At 40.3% G+C, this 24541-nt stretch overlaps 1 protein-coding gene across 4 annotated transcripts; it reads left to right on the forward strand.

The window, feature by feature from the left end:
• Positions 1-1489: 1489 nt before the first annotated feature.
• SEC22A (SEC22 homolog A, vesicle trafficking protein) lies at positions 1490-24318 on the forward strand. 4 transcript variants are annotated; one of them, XM_014871772.2, is made up of 8 exons: positions 1490-1589; positions 4753-4984; positions 6461-6664; positions 7981-8144; positions 9185-9379; positions 13895-14013; positions 19787-19852; positions 23262-24318. In XM_014871772.2, exons 3-8 carry the CDS (start codon positions 6483-6485, stop codon positions 23460-23462), a joined length of 927 nt encoding a protein of 308 aa, XP_014727258.1. In that variant the 5' UTR covers positions 1490-1589; positions 4753-4984; positions 6461-6482; the 3' UTR covers positions 23463-24318. The 4 variants fall into 4 exon arrangements, with proteins under 4 accessions (XP_014727258.1, XP_088024410.1, XP_014727256.1 ...); XM_088168284.1 differs by having other exon boundaries at positions 1521-1589; positions 4753-4920; XM_014871770.2 differs by lacking the exon at positions 1490-1589 and adding an exon at positions 1898-2097.
• Positions 24319-24541: the final 223 nt, after the last annotated feature.

Genomic DNA, 24541 nt, shown 5'->3' on the forward strand with positions numbered 1-24541 from the left:
AGAGAGCTCAAGCCCTTGGCTTGGCTGAGCTTTGCTTGAAGCAGAGAAGAAAGCCTGGAGGGTGAAAGGGTGAAATTAATCTCCAGCAATAGCAATTTCCTTCTTGTTCTAAGATCCAAGAGATCATTTTTCCTCACCTGGATCACTGGAATAGGGAGTGAGGCGATGCCCCTCTGATATCCAGGGTTGCCAAGATATCCACTTAAAATTGCTTGGAGAAGGCAGAGTTGAGGTTGGAGAGCACTGATTTTCTTCAGCACCATCTTCCTGATCCCCTTGCTCCCGAGCCGAGCTCAGCAGAGTCTGAGTCCAGAGTGCGAGGTGTGTTACCTCTATCCCAACACTGCCGGCTACAGGCACTTGGATACTGAAGTAGTAACAGATGGAAGGAGAAATTAAAAGGCGTTAGCGAGGAAATAAGCTGCTTTCATTTGAGATTTGAGCCAACAGACTAAAACTGTGTGATTTGGTACGAAAACAGTGAAGTCAAAGTGTGATACAGGGAGAAAATTATCCTTGTATCCATAAAGAAAGTAGTTTCAAAATAGGAACCTCACTCTAGGGTTACTAATGAGGTTTGCAAACTTTCACTTTTGTATTGTCATTTATTGTTGAAACATGCCCAGCTGAGTTGTTGGGAAATGAGATTAGCCTAGCATCTGGTCTCATCTCAGTGCACTTTTGCTGGCGGCTATTCTGTCCCCATCACACAGGTGCCAGCAGCCACACGAGCTGCCCCAGCACAGGACCCCGAACACACCTGGTTATTCACACAGTGCCAGGCATACGCCAAGGGCTGTGGGATCCATTAAACCTGGAGGACGCCAGCCAGCTACTGTCAGAAGCTATTACATGGGAGAACCCAAAGAGCACAGCTCCTAGAGCTCAGCTGTGCTGACAACAGAGGGAATGATCCTGGAGGAGGCTGGGGGTGACCTTATCGCTCCCTACAATTCCCTGGTGGGGGTCGGGCTCTTCTCCCAGGGCACAGGACAAGAGGACAGTCGGAAAACGGACCAGGGGAGGCTCAGACTGGTCATTAGAAAGCACTTCTTCACAGAATGGGTGATTTGACATTGGCCTGGGCTGCCCAGGGATGTGGTGGAGTCACAGGAATATTTAAGTAAAGACTGGATATGGCACTCGGTGCCCTGGTCTGGTTGACATGGTAGTGTTGGGTCATACGTTGGTGCCGATGATCCCGGAGATATTTTCCAACGTGACTGATCCTACGATAAATTCAGCCACAGACAAGGCTGTGCGAGACAGCGCTGCCGGTAGCTCGGCTCCTCCCGCCCGGGCGGTGAGAGACACCCACGCGCGGGAGCCTGGCCCGGCAGCCTGGCCGTCGCATCCCAGCCACGCAAGGACGGCGTTCCCTTCGTACACAGCAGCCTCCAGTGCAGCTGCTCAAGCTCCACGGGACTGGCCGGGACCCCTAAGGCAAAGCTGCCGCGCCGGGAGCGCCCTCAGGGCGGCCCCGCCCCGCAGCGGCGCGGCCGGAACGCGCGAGGGCGCTGCGGCGCGCGCGGACGTGTCCGCTCCCACAATGCCCGGCGGGAGCCGCGCGCCGCCGCCCCGCTGCCCAGGTACGGCTCGCGCCCCCCGCGCGGGGCCGGCGCCGTGAGGGGCGCGGGCGGGGCGGGACCCGCGGCCGGAGCCGCCGCCCGGCCCTGCCCGCCCTGCCCGCGCCGCGGCCTCGCCTCCCTTCGCTTCGCTTCCCCTCCTCTCCTCTCCCCTCCCCTCCCGCCTGCCGGCCCCAGGCCCGGCCCCGGAGCCTCAGGGCCGGCTGCGTTCGCGCCTCAGCCGCGGTCAGCGCGGGGCCGTCGCCGCTGACTCGGGGGGTGGTGGTGGCGGCGGCAGCGCCGCTGCCGCGGGCAGGGCGGGCGCGGGAGGCAGCGAGGGCCGCTCGGGGCTCCTGGCAGGCGCTGCTCGGTAGCGGGAGCCCGCTGCGTGTAGGGGTCTCCGCTGCTCTCCAGGCTCTGCAGGAGGTTGGGTGAAGTTTTGTGACTTGGAGCGGTGCGGATCCGCCTAAGTCAGTGACCACTGAGTCAGCGCTTCTACTGCGGCTGCAGATGGTCGTGTCGGAGCTGCCACGTAAGTAGGTGGTAGGTGAAAGGGTCAAGCTCCCAGACTTTGGGATGCAACTTGTTCCGTTCCCTTAGTTTTTCAGAATTGTTTGGACATTAGGAGGAATTTCTTCAGAAGGAGTGATTATGTATTGGATTAGGATGCCAGGGAGGTAATGGAGTCACTGGGCCTGAAGCCACTTATTAAGGAAAGACTGGACGTGGCACTTAGTGCTGGATGGTGACGTGGTGGTGTCCAGTCACAGGTTGGACTCGAAGATCTCAGAGGTCTTTTCCAGCCTCATTAATTCTGTGAATCTCGGTTCTGCCTCTGAGGTCTCTTTCCCCCTGGCTTTATGGAAAGGATTATATCGGCTGGTGATTCAGGATTATTCCTTGTGTCATCATACCCAGTGATGTCAAATTGGCTTTATTTGTTGCATCCTTCTGTAGTACCCCGGTTTGTAACACGAATTTCTGAAGTATGTTGTAGAGTGAAAAAATTAAGGCTCCTTCCTGTATAATGCAGCTGTCAAAACCCTCAGAAGAGGGGACAGTAAATTGTCCAACAATATTAGATACTTTTGAAGTAAGCACAGAAATTTTGTCTAAATTCTATGTAGACAGGAGTGCAGCTTGTATATGCTTCCCAATTTTATATTTTAGAGAAAGTTTTTATGAGAGGCAGACATCTCAGCAATAAATGCTGTGATTAAGTTGGCTGTAGGCTATAGGTGCAGGAGGCTAGGCTTGCCATTGCACTAGATCTGCTCAGAATTTTGAGAAAGCTAGATTCTTTAAAAGTGAAGTATCGTGAGCAAATCATAGTCACAAGTCACTTTCAGACACTTGTTAAAAGTGTTACAAGACCATATCAGATAGGTTTAAAACAATTAACTGTCAGATCACAAGTTAGATGACAAATTTGTTGCAAAAGGCTGGAATGTTCCAGTTTCTGTTTTCAGTGTTTCTAGGACTTTTCTAGATGCTGCTTCAGGATCAAGTACCATTATAACAGAAATAAACAACATGATAATTGAATATGTCTTCAGAAAAAACCGTACAGTGAAGCAGGCTCTGGTTTCCATCACCTGAGGTTTCACGTTTATGGGAGGAAATGAAACCAGGCACGTGTGCCAGTTCCTGGTTGTGAAACAGTGGATGCTGACATGCATGAGGAATTGGACAGCTCTTGGGAAGGTGGAGTAACAGAGGAATAGCAACCCTGCTAACTCGTACCTGTCTGTAGTCAGATTTCTCCATGCTCCTTTTGTCCATGAGTTCTCCCAGTCCTCACTTGCAGGGAGGCTGTGAATGGGAGATCAAGAACGATGGGGCAGAAGGAAACACTTAGGGAAATAAGAATGGTGCAAGCACGGAGTGATGTTTCTGTGGTGGACTCTCTCTGTTGGTGTTTGTGTGGGGGTCAGAATCCCTCTGAGCAAAGGGTTGTGGTTTGGTTTTAATACCCGTGTTAGTTTTTCTAGACAAATTCTAGTGGAAGTGCAGTCTTTTGTCATCTTTTGGTGGTTGAGGGATGTAGAATTTTTGGAGGAAAACCTATGAAGTATGTAACAATTTGGTGAATTACTTAATGCAGCTTTGAATAGATGTTTAAAAAAGACGTTTAGAGGTAGCTCTAAAAGCACTACCTTACCTGTCTTTGATCTCTAAATAGATAAGTACATATCAAATTTAGCACTTGACTCCATGTGTAAAGCTGTATTGTTTTGAGAGCTGGATAAAGTAGATTTAGTAAACTTTTTTTTGTTTGTTAATACACTTTGAGGTAAGGCTGAATGTTCTGTTACAGTATGTTTATTATACATCTCTTGACATATATATAATCTTCCAGCCAAAGTAATTTTCTTTTATTAGCTTTGGTTTTTAGATAGCTTTCTGATTCTGCTGTTAGGAGGCTGAGAAAAAAGTTCATATTTTCACTGGGTGGGTTTTTAAGATGATGGTAACAAAACCTAACTGGTGTAAGATCTTCAGCTCAACACAATTTCTACCTTGTGTGATTTCGTAGTATATTCAGGGAATTGGCTTGTCTTCTGTTATAGAGCCTGTATTTCTCTGAATATAAGTGGGAGTCTCAAAGAAAATTTTGTTCCAAGATTTATACAAATATTTATTTACATACAGAATAGACATAAAAATTGAAGGAATACCTCTAAAGATGTCTTTATAATTTCCTTTGTCTGCTATCTCTGCATACATGCTGTTGTTAGTGATATTTATGTTCTTTGTCCTCAGTTGTAGGAGCAAAGAAACTGTGATGAGATTGAACATTGAAAACCTTAATGCTTTGGAAATTCCTGAAATGTTCTAAGCAGAGGAGAGTATGGATAAGTCAAACATAGTGGATGAGGGGAATTAGGGGGTTCAGAGTCAAAGGTTGTGTAAACCTGAGTTACTCCTGTACCATGCAGACAGATAACATGTTTTCCCATTTTAAATGCCTCAAGCGATGGAACTTCCTGAACTTCACTTAAAGAACAGAAACATTTTAATATCTCTACTATCCTACTTTCCTTTTTCTTTGATTATCTTTTGAGTAACCTACTTTGGCTATGTTCAGGCCTTTCCAGTATGTGTGGCCTCACAAAAAGAGCTGAAGCATGGTTGTTACCCAGGAAATACATTTATTATCTTTTTCTGTTTGTTCTTATCTCATCAGGTAGCTCAACATGAACTTTAACCGTCAAGATAATTTAAAAAGTGAACAGAATAAAATATTTTCTTCTGAGAACTGGCTGCGGGATTCTGGGTTTCTCCAGCAGTGCAGTCCTATTCACTGCCTTTTCCTGAAACAGGACATGGAGCTACAGTCCTTTCTTCATGTTAGGTGCTAAGGAAGTTATTTGTTTCATCAGGGGAAATGCAGATCCATGAAATTACATTTTGTGCAAGTAAGTTAATGAAGGGATATTTAAACTTCGCTATTGCATCACTGCTCTTTTGTTTATATTGATATAGCTCCCAAAAGCCCCTGTCAGGATTGAGTTCTGAGTGGTAGAGTTGGTTATTGTCAGGGAACCATTGCAGTTTTAAGCTCCTCTACAATTTTGTTGTGCTCTTGAGCTGCTGCCTTGGTTATATGGTCAGCAGCATAGTTAAGAAAACGAGTCCATGTGCACTCCATGGGAATTGTCCTTCTGGGAATTGTCCTTCTGTGCATGAACTCGGAGATCAGTAAAAGTTTCTAGAACTGTGGATTCTAGAATTTTCTTGAATGCTTCATGCCAGCAAGCTGATCTAGAGGAAGTCCCGAAGTTGGGGTTGTTTTCCGTTTTTGTGTCCAGCTGATGGAAGCACTTTTTTCAGGAGGGAGTTCTGTAGTCAAATGCTGAAATAACAAGGGCATCTGATAAAAGCCCCAAGATGTTCAGCATACTGCAGTCAACAGTGGCTTCCACTGCTGTTACAGCTTTGGGGAGAGTCTGATGTGCTGTACAAGTGAAATACGAGGGTATTAATTTGGAATTTATTCAGCTAATGTGATAGATCTCAAAGGAGGTTGAAGTTTGACTGCTCATGAAGCTGAATTTACTAAACTGAAAGTGATAACACATTTTTAGTGCTTATGTTATATATCTCTTCCTCTCTGAGGAGTAAATAACCTTGAAAAGCCTGAATATTGTTGATTATTCGTTAAGTATCCTGGTGGATAGATAATCTTTGGAGAGTGGGAAATAGAGAACATGAGAGTTCAGGTAAAAATAGCTATTTCCTCTCTTTTGGGAAGTGGTAGTGTCTTTTTTGGGGAAAATTTGGATTGTGGGAATGCAGTCATTCAGCTGCTGAGGCTTGTAAAGCACCCTTAACGTCATAGTTTGAAAGGTGCTGTAAACATGTCAGTATCACACAAAAGCATATTTCAGCTGTATCCAGAAATCTGTTTCCTTTTGCAGTTTGTGACTGTATGGATCTTGAGTAGCATCATCTGAGGGAGGCAAAAATATTTTTTCATAGTGTCTGAAGTGATAGGTATAGTATATGGTAGGAGTCTGCAGAACAGCGTTAGGAGCTGGGGAAGTGTTTGCTTTTGGCTTCATACAAATTCTAGCAGCTCGCCCACTTGTAGGAGAGTTAATTTGTGTACTGATGCTTAGCAGATAAGTAATCCTTTTAATACTTGGCTTGCTAAACTTTTGAATGTTTTGATTTAATGTAAAAGTTTGAAGAACTGTTTTGTGACTCGTGTAGATTAGTAGGTCCTGTTCAGTTAAGACTCTTAGTCTGTTTTATACTTTAAAATCCTGACTGTGCCCCAGTTGAGGCCTGAATCCACTGTACAGTTTGAGAAGTTTGATTCATCACAGTCGACTCTGTTGTTTCTGCTTTTATCTTAATTCTGATTCCTCCTGATTTATGTTTTGTTGCAGGTTGTTGTTAACTCTGTTGGCAATGTCTATGATTTTATCGGCCTCTGTGGTTCGTGTGAGGGATGGACTTCCACTTTCTGCATCTACTGATTATGACCAGAGCATGGGAATGCAAGAATGTAGAAAATATTTTAAAATGCTCTCAAAAAAGCTTTCTCAGCTTCCTGATAGATGTACTCTGAAAACTGGACAGTATAATATAAAGTAAGGCTTCTCATTTAAGTATTTGCAGCATCCTAGATTGTGTTTCTCTGTAAATGAAGAGGTTAACTGTTAACATTAGAAATGCTTAATCAAACTGAGATTAATTCTTGGCACTATTTATGTATCAGAAATTTAAAACCAAGAAATTGTAGAAAAATTCTGACCTCTTCAGACTTCCATGGAAGTTTCTTTGTAATGCACAGAGTCGTAGGACATCATCATGGGAAGAGTGACTTTGCACTGAAAGACAGATTTGGATTAGATATTCAGAAGAAATTCTCTGTTGTTTATACTTCACTTGCATTTTAACTGACCTAAATTCTGATTATAATTTAGGTATTTTAAATGAGGTGAGTAATTTCATCTTAACCCCTAGTTAACCATGTAGAAGTTACAGTGGTGGAAAGTGTACCACCTGAATGATCCTAGAAAGTGCTGAGACCTCTCAGTTTCTTCTAGGGATATGTGTGTTTCCCACATTTCTTGGATTAAAGCCCAGGATGGACTAAATTGTTCCAGTTGGGTTTTTTTTGTTGTTTTTTTTTTTTTTCTTCTTTTTAACAGGCCAACTACACTTGGCCTTTAAACTGTTTAGCTCAATCTTAAAAGTTTGTTTTAAACTATAAGGCTTAATTAGTGTATATTTCACTGCTTTTGTTTTTGATTACTTTTAATACTATAAGTTATTCAGCAAGATTTTAAAGAAATTTGAATGTTTCATGAAAACTGGAACTCTAATGAATTGCCTAAACGTAATGGAATATGTATATTGAAAACTGTCCTTTTCTGATTTTGTGTTTGCTATCTCTGGTTGTCCTTGCAACTTTCTTTGGAGAATTATTAATTCTGCATTCTACAGAACAAGTTTTATTTCTTCCCATGTTCTAGAAAGAGCCAACAGCCCTCCCCCCAATCTGAAGATCAGGTTTTGCATTTTGGGGCTGCACTGGACCATGTATTGTAAATTTGAGATGAGTGAAAAGCTGTTAGGGGACAAACGTGCTGTGTTCCTGCATCCTAAAAGCTTTGTTATTTTCTGTTTCACAAGTGTGTGTATATGTGTGTGCACATGCATAGATACATACATACATATATGTGTGAAACAGCTTCTCATATGATTGTACAATGTGGTGTTCAATTAAAACATTGCCTAAAAGTAACTTGTTTTTCTTCTAGAATACTGTTGGACTTTTCAGTAAACATTTATTCCTTTGCTACTCCAGATAAGCTTTTGTTTTTCTGGTTGTAGAATATGAGATCAGACTAGAAAAGCTGAATATGAATTTAAAATTTTGACTATGTTTTTTCAATTCTAGTTTTATAAGTTCTCTGGGAGTAAGCTATATGATGTTGTGCACTGAAAATTATCCCAGTGTCCTGGCTTTCTGTTTCCTGGATGAGCTTCAGAAGGAGTTCATCACTACCTACAATATGATGAAGACAAATACTGCTATCAGACCATACTGTTTTATAGAGTTTGGTAAGGATCAGACTTTTTTCCCCTTCATTCTCATACTAAGACAAATGAGTATTTAAGTAGGTGCAACTTAATGCACACAAAAAAAGTGTCCAAAGCAGTTCAGAGCTCTGTTTCAGGTGGCTTTAGAATCCGATTTAACTCCGGTTAGAGTCAATAAAGAAATACTTCTGGGGACATTAAATTAGGCTACTAGAGTTTTATCCAAACTTACTTCTGTTCATTCCAGTAAATTTTGGTTTAAGCCTTGTGTGAGCAAGTGTGGAGCTCATCTTCTGGTTAATAATACTAGGAGTTGTTTGACTTCATACTTCTTGAAATACTTAACCTGTGAAGTTATTGAGCTTCATGAATTTCTCAAGTAAAATATTGCAGAAAAGGAGAAATTTTTAGTTGTCTTACGATGTAGCGGAGCATTTAATCTTCAGACTCCAAATGCATCTCATCTCATATATACCAGATAACAGCTGTTATGAATTCCATTAATTTATGTTGCTTTAATAGCATGTATTAGAAATTATTGTAATTAGGTATTCTTATGAAACACATTTGAGCAAAAAGAACTGCCGTTTTAGAAATACAGGGGAAGATACTCCAGTTGGTTAATTTCTGTCTATAATTCAGTCAGTTATTGACAATTTTTGTGTAACATTATTGTCCTCCTTGTGAAGATTTCTATGAATACTTTTTTTCTTCCACAACATAATTTTTTCATAAGGATTTTTACTAAACTAAGAGAAAAGCTAGAATAAATGCAATAAATCCATTGTATTAGAAATGCATTCAGGCTCATGCAATGAAAACTCATTAGTTTCTTCAATTATTACATAATTAGATTTTTAGAGCTTAATTTTTTTTTAACTGCAGAATTAAATAACCCATGATATATTAGGCACAAAACAGAAATAGCATTAAAAATCCAAGATAAATACAAATAGTTCAAACAGTATATTTCAGTTTGTGAACTGAAAAGCTGCATGGTCTTGGATTATGTAATTAACAAAATCCATTAAAAATACCTTTTTATTTTAAATTTTGCACAGATAACTTCATTCAGAGGACCAAACAGAGATACAACAACACACGTTCTTTGTCAACAAAGATGAATCTTGCTGATATGCAGACAGAAATCAAACTGAGACCACCGTATCAAATTTCTGTGTCAGAACTTGGTTCAGCCAATGGCTTTTCTCATATACCTGTGGGGGAGTATAAGGGTTCTGGTAAGATATCTGCAGGTAAGTTCCAGACTTCTGTTTTTGTATCCTTAAATGAGACAAATGCAGCAAAACTATTTTTTTTTTCTTAAAACGCTTTTTTTCATTTTTCTAAAACATAAAGCTGGTATGACCGTATGTGTATTTTAGCTCAGATGTGTGTTTTGTCTCCTGCTCCAAAGGCTTACCTTCCCAAGGCACTCAGAGGAAGAAATGTCTCTGTTCAGTGGACTTTATTGAAAGAAAAAAACCTTGCAAATGAAGATGAACACTTAACAAAAAGATGATTTTTATTTCTGGACCTTTTAAGATTTCTGAAAATTTTTGATATTTCTGCCCAGTAAGACTCAGTGTTGACATAAGCTGAGAGCAATGTCGGGGTTAGAGCAGCTGGAGAGAGAAGCATCTCTTTAGGAAGCCTGTGCAGTGGTGAAAATTCAAAGAGCTATGCTTGCTAAAAGATGCACTCTCTAAAATGAGTGCAACAGTAAGAATTGCAGTTTTGTATAAAACTGCCCAATTCATTTAAGTAGTCATTAATTTTTTTAAACTTTAATTTACTCCATGTAAATGTGGAATTGTGGTGTTGAGCTGGGTTAGAGGTTTGTACTAGTAAGTGAATCTTGTGAATGGGTTTGAGACCCACCTTCAGACATTTCCTGGAAGGACAGAAACAAAATGCCAAATCCTTGCAGTGATACATGGGCTCCACATGTGATACTGACATAATGTGATTTCAGTCCTCCAAGTTTAGTGAAGCAAAATCATAAATGGAATGGAAGGAAGTTGATTAATATATTTCCCTTTTTTTTCCCGAAAGTACTTCTGTCAATAAATTATCCTAAGCAGGCACACACTGATACTGTTCATTTTGCAGTGTCAGGGTGCAATCATAAATCATAGAATTGTAGTCATAATCTAAACACCTCCTACAGTGTTGTAATAAATGAGATTTTGTGTAGTTTATGTATATGTATATATTAATAGGATCTCTTTGCCAGTGTATTATCCTTATTATGTACTTACTCATGAGGATTTCTCTAGAAGATTGAAAACTGCTTTCTATGGAAGATGAAAACCAAACTAAATCAGTAGGGTGCCCTGTTTGTACTCTGGGGCCCTGATTCCAAGAATTGCAGGTGCTATGAGACAGTGTAGAAGTAGCTTACAGTGTCTGTATTTGCAATTTAACAGTATTGCAGTTAGATTCAGGAAAATTAATACAGGAAAAGTGTGAAGGTGTTTAAATTGTTTTAAAAAGTGGAATCTTCTAAGTAGCACTATACATGTCTTTGTTATCTTTTTACATGTGTGGGCTCTTTTTAAAAGTATGTAATGCTGTGACACCACTCTTTTGCCACTTTTGATTCTTATGTTCTTGTTTACTCTTAATGTTCTCATGTAATCCTGCATTGTGGAAAGGGTTATGGTGGCAGAAGGGCCAGCTGGTTAACTCTGAAAATTGTCTAGATTCAAGCTTCCTGCAATTGGAAAAAAAAAAAAAGCAATAATCATGCCTGTGACAAAATTGGCTGTTTTTTAAAAGTTGTCCATGTAGTGTGAGAGTTTTTATTGCTTCTTTGAGTAAGAGTGTTGGAAGGTAGTACAGACCTAAATTAAAAAGCATAGGGACCATTTCCCTTTTGACTAAAAAAGAAGATTCAGTAATAATTGGCAGGTGATCTTCTATTTTTTTTTTACTTACCTCTCCACAACCTTATAGAAGCAATTCTGCTGTCCTCTTTTCTTTCCATGTTATTTTTATTCTGTTTCTCATTCAATTGCTTTTATCTTTCTTCTTCCTCTGAATTCCGTAGATCTGTGTTCAGTTATCCACTTCCTTCCTTGAGTTGCTGTAGAAACTCACCATCAAAGGGCTGTACATTATGAGAGGCTGGCACTTTGCTACTTCTTCAGCTCTTCACATTTTAGATGCTATTGAATAACAGTGTCTTTTTTAGAAAGTCTGCTAATGGTTTTGTAGTTCTTTACATTCATCACTTCTCTCCACCCTTGAAAAGAACTTTCTCTGGATGTTTGCTGCCCACTCATTTGGCTGGACTTCCAAGTTTCTCCATTGCTCCAAGGACAGATTCTCACAAAAAAGATGTTTTGCCTAGTGGAATTTCCTGAATATGCTGTACTGTTAAAAAAAATAGGACTTTCTGGAGTGAACTGTGTTAAATGAAGTTGGAGAGCATCCAGAGGTGGGAAGTTAGGTGGATGCAAATCTTGTTTTGTTGTGCAGAATGGCAGAGTTGGGGGATGAAGCAGCAGCTCTCCCTTGCTCCTGCTGTAGCAGGGTGTGCAGCCCAGGCTGCATGCTGGCAGTGCTTGCAGCAGCAGCCCTTTTCCCTCCTACAGTTGTGCAGTGCAGTGAGGAATAGGGGTAATTCTGCATGTGGGAAGCATAAAGTGTGCAGATCATGGATAGAATCTTCCTGCAAAGGTACATGTAGGTGTTGGCAGGCATTAGAAATAGGGTCACAGCGTGCTGATGTGGGATGTTTCAAGTTAGGATGAAATTACTATTTTCTGAGATTTTTTCAGTGAAGAAATATTTGTCAGATAAAAGTTATTTTTTACTTGATTGCATACTCCATTCTTTTTTGGGTTTTTTTTACATTTTAGTTTTAAATAAACTTTTTTACAAGTAATGTAGTTTCTCACGTCCTGTAAATTTCCTGAATTTTTATTTAAGTGTCAACATTAAATTCAGAATTTGTACTTTATTTGAACTGAGAATTTTTAATATGGCACTTAATCATATTTTTAAGATTGATGGATGTACCAATTTGAAGTCAATTACCCTTCGCTCTGCCTTCATTCTTTTTGGTTTTCCCTTCCATCTTTTTGTATATGAATGACTCTTGCTGCTTTGATTTTAACACTGAAATTTGTTGAGCCCTGGAGAGTTTAATGACATTCATAATGGTATATACTGTCCTTATATATTTTTTTCCATATTTTTATAAGAGAGAAGTTACTATTTTATGAACCTTCATACACTGTGCTGATTTAGCTGACCAGACTCTGCTTTTCTCCCCATGGTTCCCAAAGAAGTGTTTTAAATGCTGTTTTAGCACATGATGATTTTAAGTTACCCAATACGTGAGGAAATGGAGATTTTCTGGAGAGCTGCAAGTGGAGAGCAGCAAACTAATTTTATCCACCAGTTAATGGAATGGAATTACTTTTGGCTAAAAACAGTCGTATACACCCACAGCTTTTTGCCGCTCTCTAGATGAGATGGTTTTAAAAAAGCCAAAGCAAAACAACCAGTTGAGAGTAATTGAAAAAGAGTGGTTTGGTATGCAAATAGCACATCTAGCATATCTAACCTTAACTGAGTGATTGCTGGGAGTAATGTGCCCTACAGTTACAAAAGCAGTGAGTTCTATCAAAGTTAAACATGAGTTACGCTTTTGTTTAAAAAAAAAAACCAAAACCAAGTGATTATTAAATTCAGTACAAATGAATTAACTGAACTCATCCTGTATTTTATTTTTGTGTTATTGGACACTCATAATTAGACAGCCCTGCCTGCTTATCAATGTGAAATAGCTTTTGTTGGGTTTTTTTTAGGTTCTGTAACTTCATAAACTGTTTGAAAAACCTTTTTCCTGTATCTATGCAATACAAACAACTGGGATTGACATCCCCTCTCTCTAATAATGTTACAGTTCATTAACCTCATTGTTCATATCTTTACACTTGGTTGATTTGAACAGAATGATTTGAGTACAGCTCAGTAGTCCCATTGTTGTGCCGGTGTCGCCCAGACTGTTAAGAGTTTTGCATTGTTTTTTCACATTTGCTTTCTGTTACTCATTATGGAAAGGGACAGTAATGAGGAACATACATAACTGTTGCATGCTTGTGACCCTAGAGAAGCTTGAAAGAGCGGGTGTGCATGGAACGAAAGTGTTCTAATTTTAATGTGTTTTACTTGTAAGAGCTTAGAACAACCTGGAAGGTCCATATAAAATTATAATATAGATCCCAGCTGAGTTTCAGAGCTCTCTTCGTGTGTGTCTTTGGTGGCACTCACTGTGTTTTTAAGGAAGGGGACTGTGATAGCTTTGCCTCAGTGTTCTGTTCAGCAAACAAGCTAAATCACTCACCTAATGCATTAGTGTTAAAGAAGAGTGGAGGTTGTGAGAGAAGCTCTTAAATACATGACTTATTAGCTGGTTATTAATTATGCACAGATTTCACTAGCAAGTGCATCTTTTACTATTGATTGCCTGGCATGTTTGAGCAGCCATCAGTACCATACTAAATAAATTTAATGTATTGAGATAGAGACTAAATATAACAAGACATTTATACATGTGAACTGGAGGAAAGTTTACTTTTTGCTAAACCCTGTGCTGAAACATTTACAATGTTTTGTCTTATTAGAAAACAGAAATGACATTCTGTGCTTCAGTGATCTCTTGAGCTAGAAGCCACTGACAAATGAGATTATTATTTTACTGAATTTCTGAAAGCATTGCTTTGACCTTTGATATCTATTTTTGATCTGCTTTGCAGCTCCTCATCAGCGTCTAGAACCTGTGACTCTGCCAGGGATTGTCTCATTTGTGCTTAGTCTGTTATGTGGAGCTTTGAATTTAATCCGTGGCTTCCATGCCATAGAAAGCCTTCTCCAGGTATTGTACATGTTTATGAATTTAAAAGTTGTGCATCATAGTAATCACAATTATCGTTTTAGAAGATGCTGTATGAGCTGAGTTGTGCCAGTTTTGTTTCAGAAGTACTGTTTGTGAGGTCAGGCATCTGTTCAAAAACCTGTATTGTTTGTGATCTCTGCATCTTCCTTGAGTGTGCTGCCTCATTCATCGAGGCTGTGAGTTTCAACAGCAGTGGAAGGTGGGTGGCCAACTCCTTCCCTGGTACCTTGGTAGCAGTGAGGATGTGAACATAATGTTCTGTTTTCTAAATTTATGCCAGGGTATGAGGTGTTCAATTTCTATAGATGCTATTTAAAAACACGAGTGAAATGATGAACAGCTTTGAAAATCTAGGCAGTTTTTTTGAAAAGTCCACAGAGCGGGAATCTTTTAACAGGTTTCGTAAAATTGTTCTTTAGACAACTTCTGTAGTCTGTTTGTATTTAATAAACCTTATTATTGTGTATTGAAAGGATCAGTGTTGGAAGATTGCCCAGTGATTTCTTCTAAACTCCCCTCACCAAACAACTTCCCCCAAACCTGTTTTTTTCTGTAAAATCTCTACTATGATCTTGTAGCCTCTCAGTTTCTTTCTATTCCATTTCTTGTGTTGGTTGTTGTCACCAAAATGACACAGAAGGAAAGACACTCACACTCAGTTGAGGAATCAAGCAGGAAAAGAACCACTTTATTTACATTTCATGTCTATTTATAGAATTCCAAAAATGGCCATGGATTGGACAGTGAGGATAATACCTCTGACCCCATAGGTCCCATCAACAGTCCATCAATTCTCTCTTCCTCCAAAGAGGAATGCAAAACATTCATTATTTGCAAGAACAGAGTGTGCAGAAAGAATCTGTCAACAATCAGAAGGCTGAAACACAAGGGCAACATCTCACCCTTTTACCATTTAAAATGAAAAAGAAAAATGAATAATGTAGAAAGGGAAAATGAACAATGATCAGTCTCTGCTCGTGGTCAGCTCATCAGAGTGATGACTCGCGTCATCTGCATCTGAGTCCTCACTCGATGAGTTGTCCACCTGATGACTTTCAGTTTGGTCACGGCTTCCATCTTGCCTGTTGGCCAGATTTTGTCTCTGCAGTTGCAGGTCAGGATGGACACACCTCGAAGGTACCCAGTGCACCCCAGTGTCTGTGGACACACATGCATACCCACGCCCCGAAGCGATAAGGTCATAAGGACCTTCCCACTGTTTGGTGACCAGATTTCGCACCCGAACTTTGACTCGAGGCAGATGTGTCTCGTCTGAAGCCTGTAACGAGAAGTGGTGATTCAAAATGACAGGATTATTTGAGTTCCGTAGCACTGTAAGGTAATTGATGGTGTACAAAGCTTTTGCCAACTGACTGTGTGGGGTTTCACCCTGCATTCCCCGTTTTTGTTTTTCAAGAACCCGCTTCAGAGTACTGTGAGCGCGTTCTACAACGGCTTGACCAGTTGGGCAAACTTGTGTGACACCCCACGACTGTAGGAACTGCCGCACCTGTTGCGATGTGTAAGCAGGACCATTGTCAGTTTTCACAGCAGAGGGTATGCCTAGAGAGGCAAAGGCCTGCCTCTAGTGGGCAATGACATCACGGGCCTTTTCCCCAGTGTGAGCAGAAGCCCACATTGCAGAGGAGAGCGAGTCCACTGTTACATGCACATACTTGAGCCCACCAAACTCGGCAGTTTGGGTGACATCAGTCTGCCAAAGTCCCAAGGCCCTAAGGCCTCTGGGGTTTACCCCTGCTGGCAAAGGCGGAGCCAGCGCATGACAGTCATTACACGCCTTGACAATGTCACAAGCCTCAGTTGGAGACAGCTGAAACTGCTTCTGCAACGTCTGTGCATTCTGATGGAAAAACCCATGCCATATCTTGGCCTGGGCAAGTGTATCGGGCTGAGGTGCCACCCATGCAGGGTTAGCCAACTTGTCAGCCCTTGCATTACCTTCCGCTGTAAATCCTGGCAACTTGGTGTGACTCCTTACATGCAGAATGTAGCGTGGATGAACCCTGACCTGAGTGGCACACCAAAAGGTTTTCAGTAAATGAAACAAGGCAGGATTACTGACCTCCTTCAAAACTGAACGACCCAACTGCCGTGTGATGTTGGCCACTTAGGCAGAATCTGTGACCAAATTGAAAGGTTCCCGAGAAAATCTCTCAAACGCCATGACAACAGCCCTCAATTCAACCAATTGGGCTGAGCCAGTCTCATGACCTTCCAGAACCTGCCACTCAGATCCATCCTGCCGAGTAACAATGGCCTTTCCTGATCTTCCCAAGCCATCAGTAAAGATGGTGGGTCTTTGCACTGGCTCCTGTCTATGTTTGGGCCGTAAATAAAAATGATTTGATTTCACCACGTGCAGTAGCCTGTGGCTGGGCAGATGGTAAGAGATCTGCCCTGAAAAACTGTTGAGAGCACTTTGCAGAGAAACATTCTTGACAAAGGTCTCAACGGGGACAGAACATCCCTCCCCTAGAGGTTAGTAGGAGTTGAAGCAATGTGAGGCCAAATCATGGCTGTTTGTCTGTCCTGTGAGGATCCGCCCACCCCCTGGCCTCTGGAAAGCAGTTGGCCAAGCACAGTTACCAGGTTCCCCCAACCCTGGGAGACCAGGAAAGTTCTGGCTGGGGTAGAAACTTAAATCTCCTGTCAGATTCGCTGTCCGTCTCCAAAGCGGGAGATGGGGTCTTTTCACAGAGATCGTCTACAGACTAAAAACATTGCCCAGAAGGCTATCAACCCTTTTCCATTGCAGCAAAAACTGTACCCCATGTGCCCCATAGGCAGAGAGAGTGCTCCAGAGATGGTCACCTAAAAGAGGCCATGCCTCCCTAGAGAAGGCATCCTCGGTTACAGAGAGAAAACCCTGGCTCCAAACCAAAAACAGCCGCTGGAATTCCATCAGGGAGATAGAAGCCTGACGTCTGTTCAGGCGGTCCTCCCAGAGACTAAGAACTAATGTGTCCTCCGGAGAAACCCCAGAAGCCTCCATAGCTAAAAACCACTGAATCAGAGAAAAGGGAGAGAGAAAAAGATCTCGCCCACATCCGATTCTTCACACGAGGTCACTAGCTGTTACCAAATTGACTCAAGGAAAGACACACTCAGTGACTCCGAGGAATCAAGGAGGAAACGAACCACTTTATTTACATTTCATTTATAGAATTCAAACAATGACCATGGATTGGACAGTGAGGATAATACCTCCTGACCCCATAGATCCCATCAACAGTCCATCAATTCTCTCTTCCTCCAAAGAGGAATGCAAAACATTCATTATTTGCAAGAACAGAGTGTCAGAAACTGCAAAAAGAATCTGTCAACAATCAGAAGGCTGAAACACAAGGGCAACAGGTTGTATTCTCTCAAGTGCTACAGTGTCACTAATACTGGTTTATGCTTTCAAGCAACTCAGGTGAATATGCTGGTAGTACTTGGCAGGCATGCACAGAAAGTTCTTGTGTGTTGCTCCAAAAAACCAAAAGACTTCCTTATAATTTCATGGCTGTTATTGTGGTGATAGACATAGAAACTAAAACCCCATGGAAGTTTTCTGAGACAAAATGGTAATCCTCTTGCTTGGCTGGTAGTCTTTTTATTCAAACATATCTGGACTTCATAGAGTCATTTAGGTTGGAAAGGACCTGAGTCCAACAATAACCCAGCACTGCCAAGTTCACTAAACCATGTTCCAAAGTGCCACATCTACAAGTCCTTTAAATTCCTTCTTGGGGTGGTGACTCAACCACTTCCCTGGGCAGTTTGACAGCCCTTTCAGGGAAGAAGTTTTTCTCCTGGTGCAACATGAGGCTGTTTCCTCTCATCTTACCCCTTGTTACTTGGGATAGATAAGAGCCCAGCCTCCACCTTGCTACAACTTCCTTTCAGGTAGTTTCAGAGAGCAGTAAGTTCTCTCCTGAGCCTCCTCTTCTCCAGGCTAAACAGCCCCAGTTTCTTCAGTTGCTCCTTACGAGTCTTTGTCTCTAGGCCTTTCAGCAGCCAACTGCAATATTTTTGATACCTAATGAATTTTTTTTAGGGAAATAAGGTAAAGAAGAATACCTGTATTCCAGTTATCTTACATAGTATTGGATATATAAAGATTGATTAGGCAATACTCCTGAGTCTCAGCTTTTTGTGAAGACTAATGGACAGATGAACAAGGTTAATGAAAATGTTCCATGCTAGATCCTTGTTTTTGCGTTGTCTTTGGTTTGTTTTTTAAAGAAAGAACGAGTGAACCTACATCTCTACTTCATCCCCAGTTAGGTTTTTCTGTGTTATGCACAATTCTCTCAGTTTATAAATAGGAATGATTTTAAAGTATGTTTTAGTACAATTAGTACTGAACAAATTTTTGTCAGTTAGTGTGATGTTGCTAAAGCTTATTTTGTTACCTTCCTGCAGTTGATTTTTTTAAAAAGAACGCCAGTGTTAGATTAATCTATTTAAGTGATGACAGGATATCCAGTTAATTTTATTCTCTCTTATTGCATCTGGAGATAATAGATTGCAGTACAGATGGAAGATAATTTTTGTTCCTGACAAACGAGGCACACTAAAAATCCATTAAAGTTTCTCTCAATTTACTTTGTTATGGAAAAATCTACAAGGTTTAGGGAGAAATAATCCAAAACACAATTAATGGAGCGTATTCTGAGGTGTCATTCAAAAGTGTCCTCTCTGAATTACTGTTTGCTTTTTAATAAGTGGTTTTATTTCAGTGTTAATAAAATTCTGTTACAATCTGTAACTGTACTCCACCAAATATGCAGTGGCACTGGAGCAAAGACTTACACACTGGGTAGAAGTTACTACATTGTGTATGTAATTTTTATGTGCACACATGGAAAGTTTTTCCTGGTCAGCACAGGACATGGAAGTGTTTCATACTGAACATGCTCTCAGCAGACACAAGTTGTACTTGTGAGTGGACCACCATCTTCTCAAGGGATATTTGCTCTCAAGGACAAACATTTGCATGAGTACCCACTGTTTTCCAAGGAAAGTTTTTGGTGGTTGTAGATATTTGCTAGAAATGCAGTTAGAATAGTCATTGAGCATGGAAATTTACTCTGCTCAGCTCTGTAGGAGCTGACAACAATGCATTTGAATAAGTTAAAGGATTTGTTTTGTTTTCTAAATACGTAGTAGAAAAATCTGTCACTTCAAGTAAATTCTTCCATCTTTCCTTCAAGAAAACCTTATTTTCCCAGTCTCTCTGATAAATTCTGTGCTGCTGTTTGCTCTCGCTGCATGAGCAGAGAGCAGCCTTCGTTATTCTCTGTGCAGAGTTCTACCCCACCCTAGTGGCTAGTGTGGGTGCTTTCCTGTTACTTCGTTTCCATTTTGTGATGCTTTAGGAAGGCACAATTTTATGAAGTTGCTATTAAAGGTACTTACCAGTGTTTAGACTTGAATTTTCAAAGGCATCTCAAGAAGATAAATATCCAGTGTTAGAGCCAGACTTCTTTAAAGCTTTTGAAAATCTTAGCAAGAGTTGTTTGTTGTAAATAAACATTTTGCTCGGACTCCAGATCATGATTTTTTTTGCAGACATACAAGTAAGCACTGATTAGTCCTAATTCTCGGTTTAGTGTGGTAAAGGAATTGCTTTACATCCCTGTGTGAAACTATTTTAAAATGCAATAATTCATAACTTTCATACTATAAATGCCTGGTGTTTCACTTGTTTAATTGTAAAACATGGCTTTTTGTTTTATTCTTGCAGAATGAAGGTGAAGATTTCAGCTATGTTATTGCATTTTTCCTTGGAACAGCAGCCTGTTTGTACCAGGTGTGTTTTTCTGTTTACATAGTTCTCTAGAGTTTAGAAACATTACCCAGTCATGCATAAGTGTCATCATGTTTTCTTAAATGTCACAGATATTTGAATAGGGTGATTTTAAAAAATGTTTCCTGCTCTGTTTTTTTTTCATTAATCATCAACTATCGTGTAGAAGTAGATTGATACAAAGAGCTTTTGTTTGCCGGCATTTTCTCTCCAGCTGGATGATTAAGACATTTAATTATGACAATTATCTCTTAAAGTAACAAGCAGTGGAGGTTATATTATTTTTTTTAAATAATAGTTTGATAGTTCAAGTAGACGTAGCCATCTGCATAAATAGCTTACTGCTTCTTCCCTTTGGGCAGATTTGAAGTAAATGCAGTAATACCTAAGTACTGCACCCCAGAATTTTCCTCACTTCGTTCTTTAATATGCATCTCCTTCCTTTTCAAAGCTTGTGGCTACTTTTCACTGTTTTCTTTTTCCTGCCTGACACTTCTCTTGCTTTCCTTGTCTGTCAGTTTTACATTTCTGCATCTGAATTTGACTTTCTTTTATAATTCATAGCAAGGTGCCCACTGGCATCTGTCATTCAGTGACATTGCTGTTACATTAACCTATGTCTATGTCTCTCATGCTCGGTTGCTGTTATTACAGCTACTTTGACTTTTAATCTTAAACTTGTGGAGTATGCAGTTTTTACTTGTTTCTGTCTGCCAGCATTTAGTACTGTGTCAGACAATAATACAAGAAAATGCCTTTCTATCAGTCTTTTGTCCAGGTTATCTGTAATCTTCATTCTCTACAATTTAACAAAATGTCCAATGTGACTTGTGTTCTTCAACACTCCTTGACTTTCCATCAACTTCTGCCTTAAATAATTTAGATTGGTGTTAATTTTCCATGCCAACAGTCTGTTCCATATCAGATAAGCTGGAGCTCTTCCATTCTTTCTTCATGTAAAATGTACACTTTTTCTCTCCTCTACCAAACTGGATACCTTATATTTTGTATAGTGTTCATGTCTGTCCATTGAGACATGAGGATATGTATCTTTCCTCCACTGTTTGCCTTGAACAGAGCTGTCTGAAAGAAAGAATCCATGCAACTTGGAATGTAGGCTTTTTATTTATATTCAAAATACATCTGTTGAAACTTTGTTTCCCACCCTCTGGTGTCATTCCTGCAATATGTGATTGGTCAGTTTTCAGAATTTAGGGATGTTGGTTCTCTGGCATGTTCTGGTGTTCTTTGGCTGCAATTAAGAGCTCAGGACACGAATTCCCTGTGTTGCATGACAGCACATTTCACTGTCATTCACCCACCAGGCATCCATCATGCTTGTATTGTCTTGTTCAGTTAATAACACAGCAGTGTGTCTCTAGTTCCCAAGAAATATGTATAACTCAGGTGTGCAGGCAAAAGAACCCACATGGAATATGATGTTTTAGGCTCACTGATGTGTCTAGTGTTACTTCATAGTTTATAGTCTTTTATCAAGAAGAAGAAGTAACAACTGTCTCAGCTGTGCCAGAAGTGGAAAGTGTCAGAAGCTGAGCCTTCAGTCATCTCTTAAGATTAATTTTTTTAAAAAATCAAAATAAAAATATCAAGATTTCCTCTGAAGTAGCACAGAGGAGCCTAGCGTGCTCTATATAGTACTTGCATGATAACACTTCCCTTTAGTAGTAGAAAAACAGCCCTCAGGAGTTTCATAACAGTACTTGTTATAGTAAGCTGTTAAAACTGCAGTGTTTTGGCCTTTTCATCTGTTCTGTAAGGGCAAATCCAGTAGTTCAGAGCTAGACCAATGAAAGATACAGTTCAGAATTCATTAGAAAAGGTTTTTCAGTAAAATTCACAGTCATGCAACATCATGTTACAGTAACATTTTGAAACTACTGTTTTCAAGGCTTAATTAATCATTTTGATGAAGCATATCCTGACTCTTATTTTAGTCTTGGAAGCAGTCATACTTGTTCATACATTGTCAGTGGAAGTGACAGCGCTAGGAAATTATCTGAATTCTTATTGCTGAGATAGATACCAGTACCAACTGATTGCTCTTTTAGATACGATTTGTGAAGTTGTCAGCATAAGTAGGTTGCATTTACTCTGCTCAAAATGGTCCAGGTTCAGAACACTTCTGTCTAGATTCTGAAACATGCAGATTGTTCACCTCTAGTTTTACTTTGCTTTGGAGGAAGGACATACAAATCTTACTGATTATGCCAGTCCTCACCTCTCCGACAATATTTAGATATCCAGATACTACAAGTAGCTTTGCTGCTCTCAGCCACACTTGCAGTGGAAATGCATGCTTTATAACAAAGTGGTAGAGTTCAAATAGAATATAAAATAACCTCAGTAAATTGCATTGTTCAGTTGCCGTTTTTTGAGGAACATGAAAAATGAAAAGAAAATTAAGTGGAGTTTTTTTGACTGATAAAACAGGGCAAATGCCCAGGAAGAACAGAAATGGCACGTAGATAATCTGATAATGGATGCTGTTAAATCTGTGTGACCATAGTTATAAATCCACTGGGAACAGATTAGGAGTACAAAGTAAGCATAAATACTATTGTTATCTACCTTAAAGCTCAAAAAAACCTTCCTTCATCAGAAATTACCTGAATTCCAGGGACGGGCAAAGGATTTTTAAAATTTTTGTAGCAGTTAAGGGAGTAGTTCAAACAACAGAAGAAATAAAAATAATGCCTGGGTAAAAGTTGTGTCCTTTTAGAGATGAAAACTGAGGCAAAAGACTTGAACAGATTTCCAGTTACAGTAGGAAGAAGGCTGAGTAGGGAACTGTGGGCAGTCCTGACAGACTGTGTTACATCACCGTGTGCAGAACATTGCCTGAAATGTGGTAGAATTGCAGGAGAGTAGTTGTGTCTCTCTCCAAATTGATCAGTCCTGCAGCAGCTGAAGCAGGGCAGTGGCTGTGGGCTCTGCATCTGCCAGGTAACCCTCAGCATCACCCCTGGCAGGACACTGGGAGGTGCCTGGGGGATTGCCTTGTGCTGAGCTCTGGGGCCCTGGTATTGTCCCTGTCCTTCCCATTGCTTTCCTGAAGAAGACAGTGGATGTTCCTTCTCCACTGCTTGAGTAGAACAGTTTATTTTGACCAGAGATTGCCAGGAACATCCATCTTTTGTCATGGGCCACTCATTGCAGGCTGTAATTAATTATTATGAGAGAGTTGTTCTCAGGGTTTAATGCAAGCAAAATGTAACCTTGTATGGATATCAGGTACTCTTCATCCTTCTATGACTGCTGCATTGATACTGTTCTTCGATGTTTGATTCAGACTGTTCCTTGGTTTGTGCTGCAATTTTTCAGTGACCAGATAGTTTTTCAGTAGAAGTTATTTTCCATGAGGTAACCTGATTTCTTCTTTATTTCCTGTCAGTGTTACCTGTTTGTGTACTACACAGGCTGGAGGAATGCCAAGTCCTTCCTGACTTTTGGGTTGATCTGCCTGTGTAACATGTACCTGTATGAACTGCGCAACCTGTGGCAGCTCTTCTTCCATGTGACTGTGGGAGCTTTTTCTACCTTACAAATCCGGCTGCGACAACCCCAGGGAAAGTCCCCTGATTACAACGTCTGACAAGTCCTGGAACACTGAGACCAAGTCTTGTTCCAGCACTTACTCTCAGGAATGTAAAGCTGTTCTCCAAAAGAAGAAGCTGTCTGAATGGGGCTTTTTTTTTTTTTTTAAGTAAATCAGTGTAAGATGCCTGTGGACATTTTGCACTTGGTGGTTGAACCTTTTTTTAATTTTTTTTTTATTATTTTCTTGAAAAGGACACAAAAGAATGTGGTACTAGAGGAGGAAAGTGAAGCATATCCATGCAGTGAAATGTATGTAGAATATGACTGGTGGCATAAAAAAGCTTCATTCATACATTCATGGAGATAATCTGATGTGGAATTATCTGATGGTATCACATTACCTGATGGTAATGTGGAAGCACATTTTTACATTAATGGAGGAATGTGTAGAGTATGTTCTGCATATCATGCAAGCTTTTCACTTCCAAGGTCAGTTTTGCCTTTGTGAGGCAGTAGGGAATAGGCTAAACAAGTAATAATAGTGCTATTGCATATTAGCAAACCAGCTGTGGAATATGTAAGATACTAAATTTTGGAATGTTTTGTTTCACATTGGCATATATGTGAATGTTTTCTTAATTAAAATGTAACCTGGAAACTCAGTTTCTGGGGATTGGCTTCACCCGTGGTGCTCTGTCTTGTGCTGTAAGTTCTTTTAATGTGTTTTCATTATAATTTTCTTTTAATTATTCTATGAAATTGATTTATGTAGGGAAGGCTCATTTTCTGTAATTATTCAAAAAGTTCTGCCACTAAACCCAGGATTCTTGCACGCTTCAAGTGTTTGGACTCTGGAATGGTTGAAAGAGAATGGATTGGTGAGTAAATGGAGTGACTTGTCCTTGCTGGAATACTGTTCTTCTTTTTATATATTCTTCCTTACTTTCAGAAATGGATGAATAATTAGCTCAAACCTGAGACAGACAACTGGTGACAGGAAAATAATAAATCAGTCTGATTAGCTTAAACAAGAAATACAGGGATTGTGTTGATTCTTTGGGCTTTATGGGTTGGGTGTTTTTGTGCTGGGGTAACACCCATGTGATCTAGTTGAGAGAATAATCATATACTCCT

Source organism: Sturnus vulgaris, chromosome 7 (assembly GCF_052056855.1).
Source record: "Sturnus vulgaris isolate bStuVul1 chromosome 7, bStuVul1.hap1, whole genome shotgun sequence".
Lineage (NCBI taxonomy): Eukaryota > Metazoa > Chordata > Aves > Passeriformes > Sturnidae > Sturnus > Sturnus vulgaris.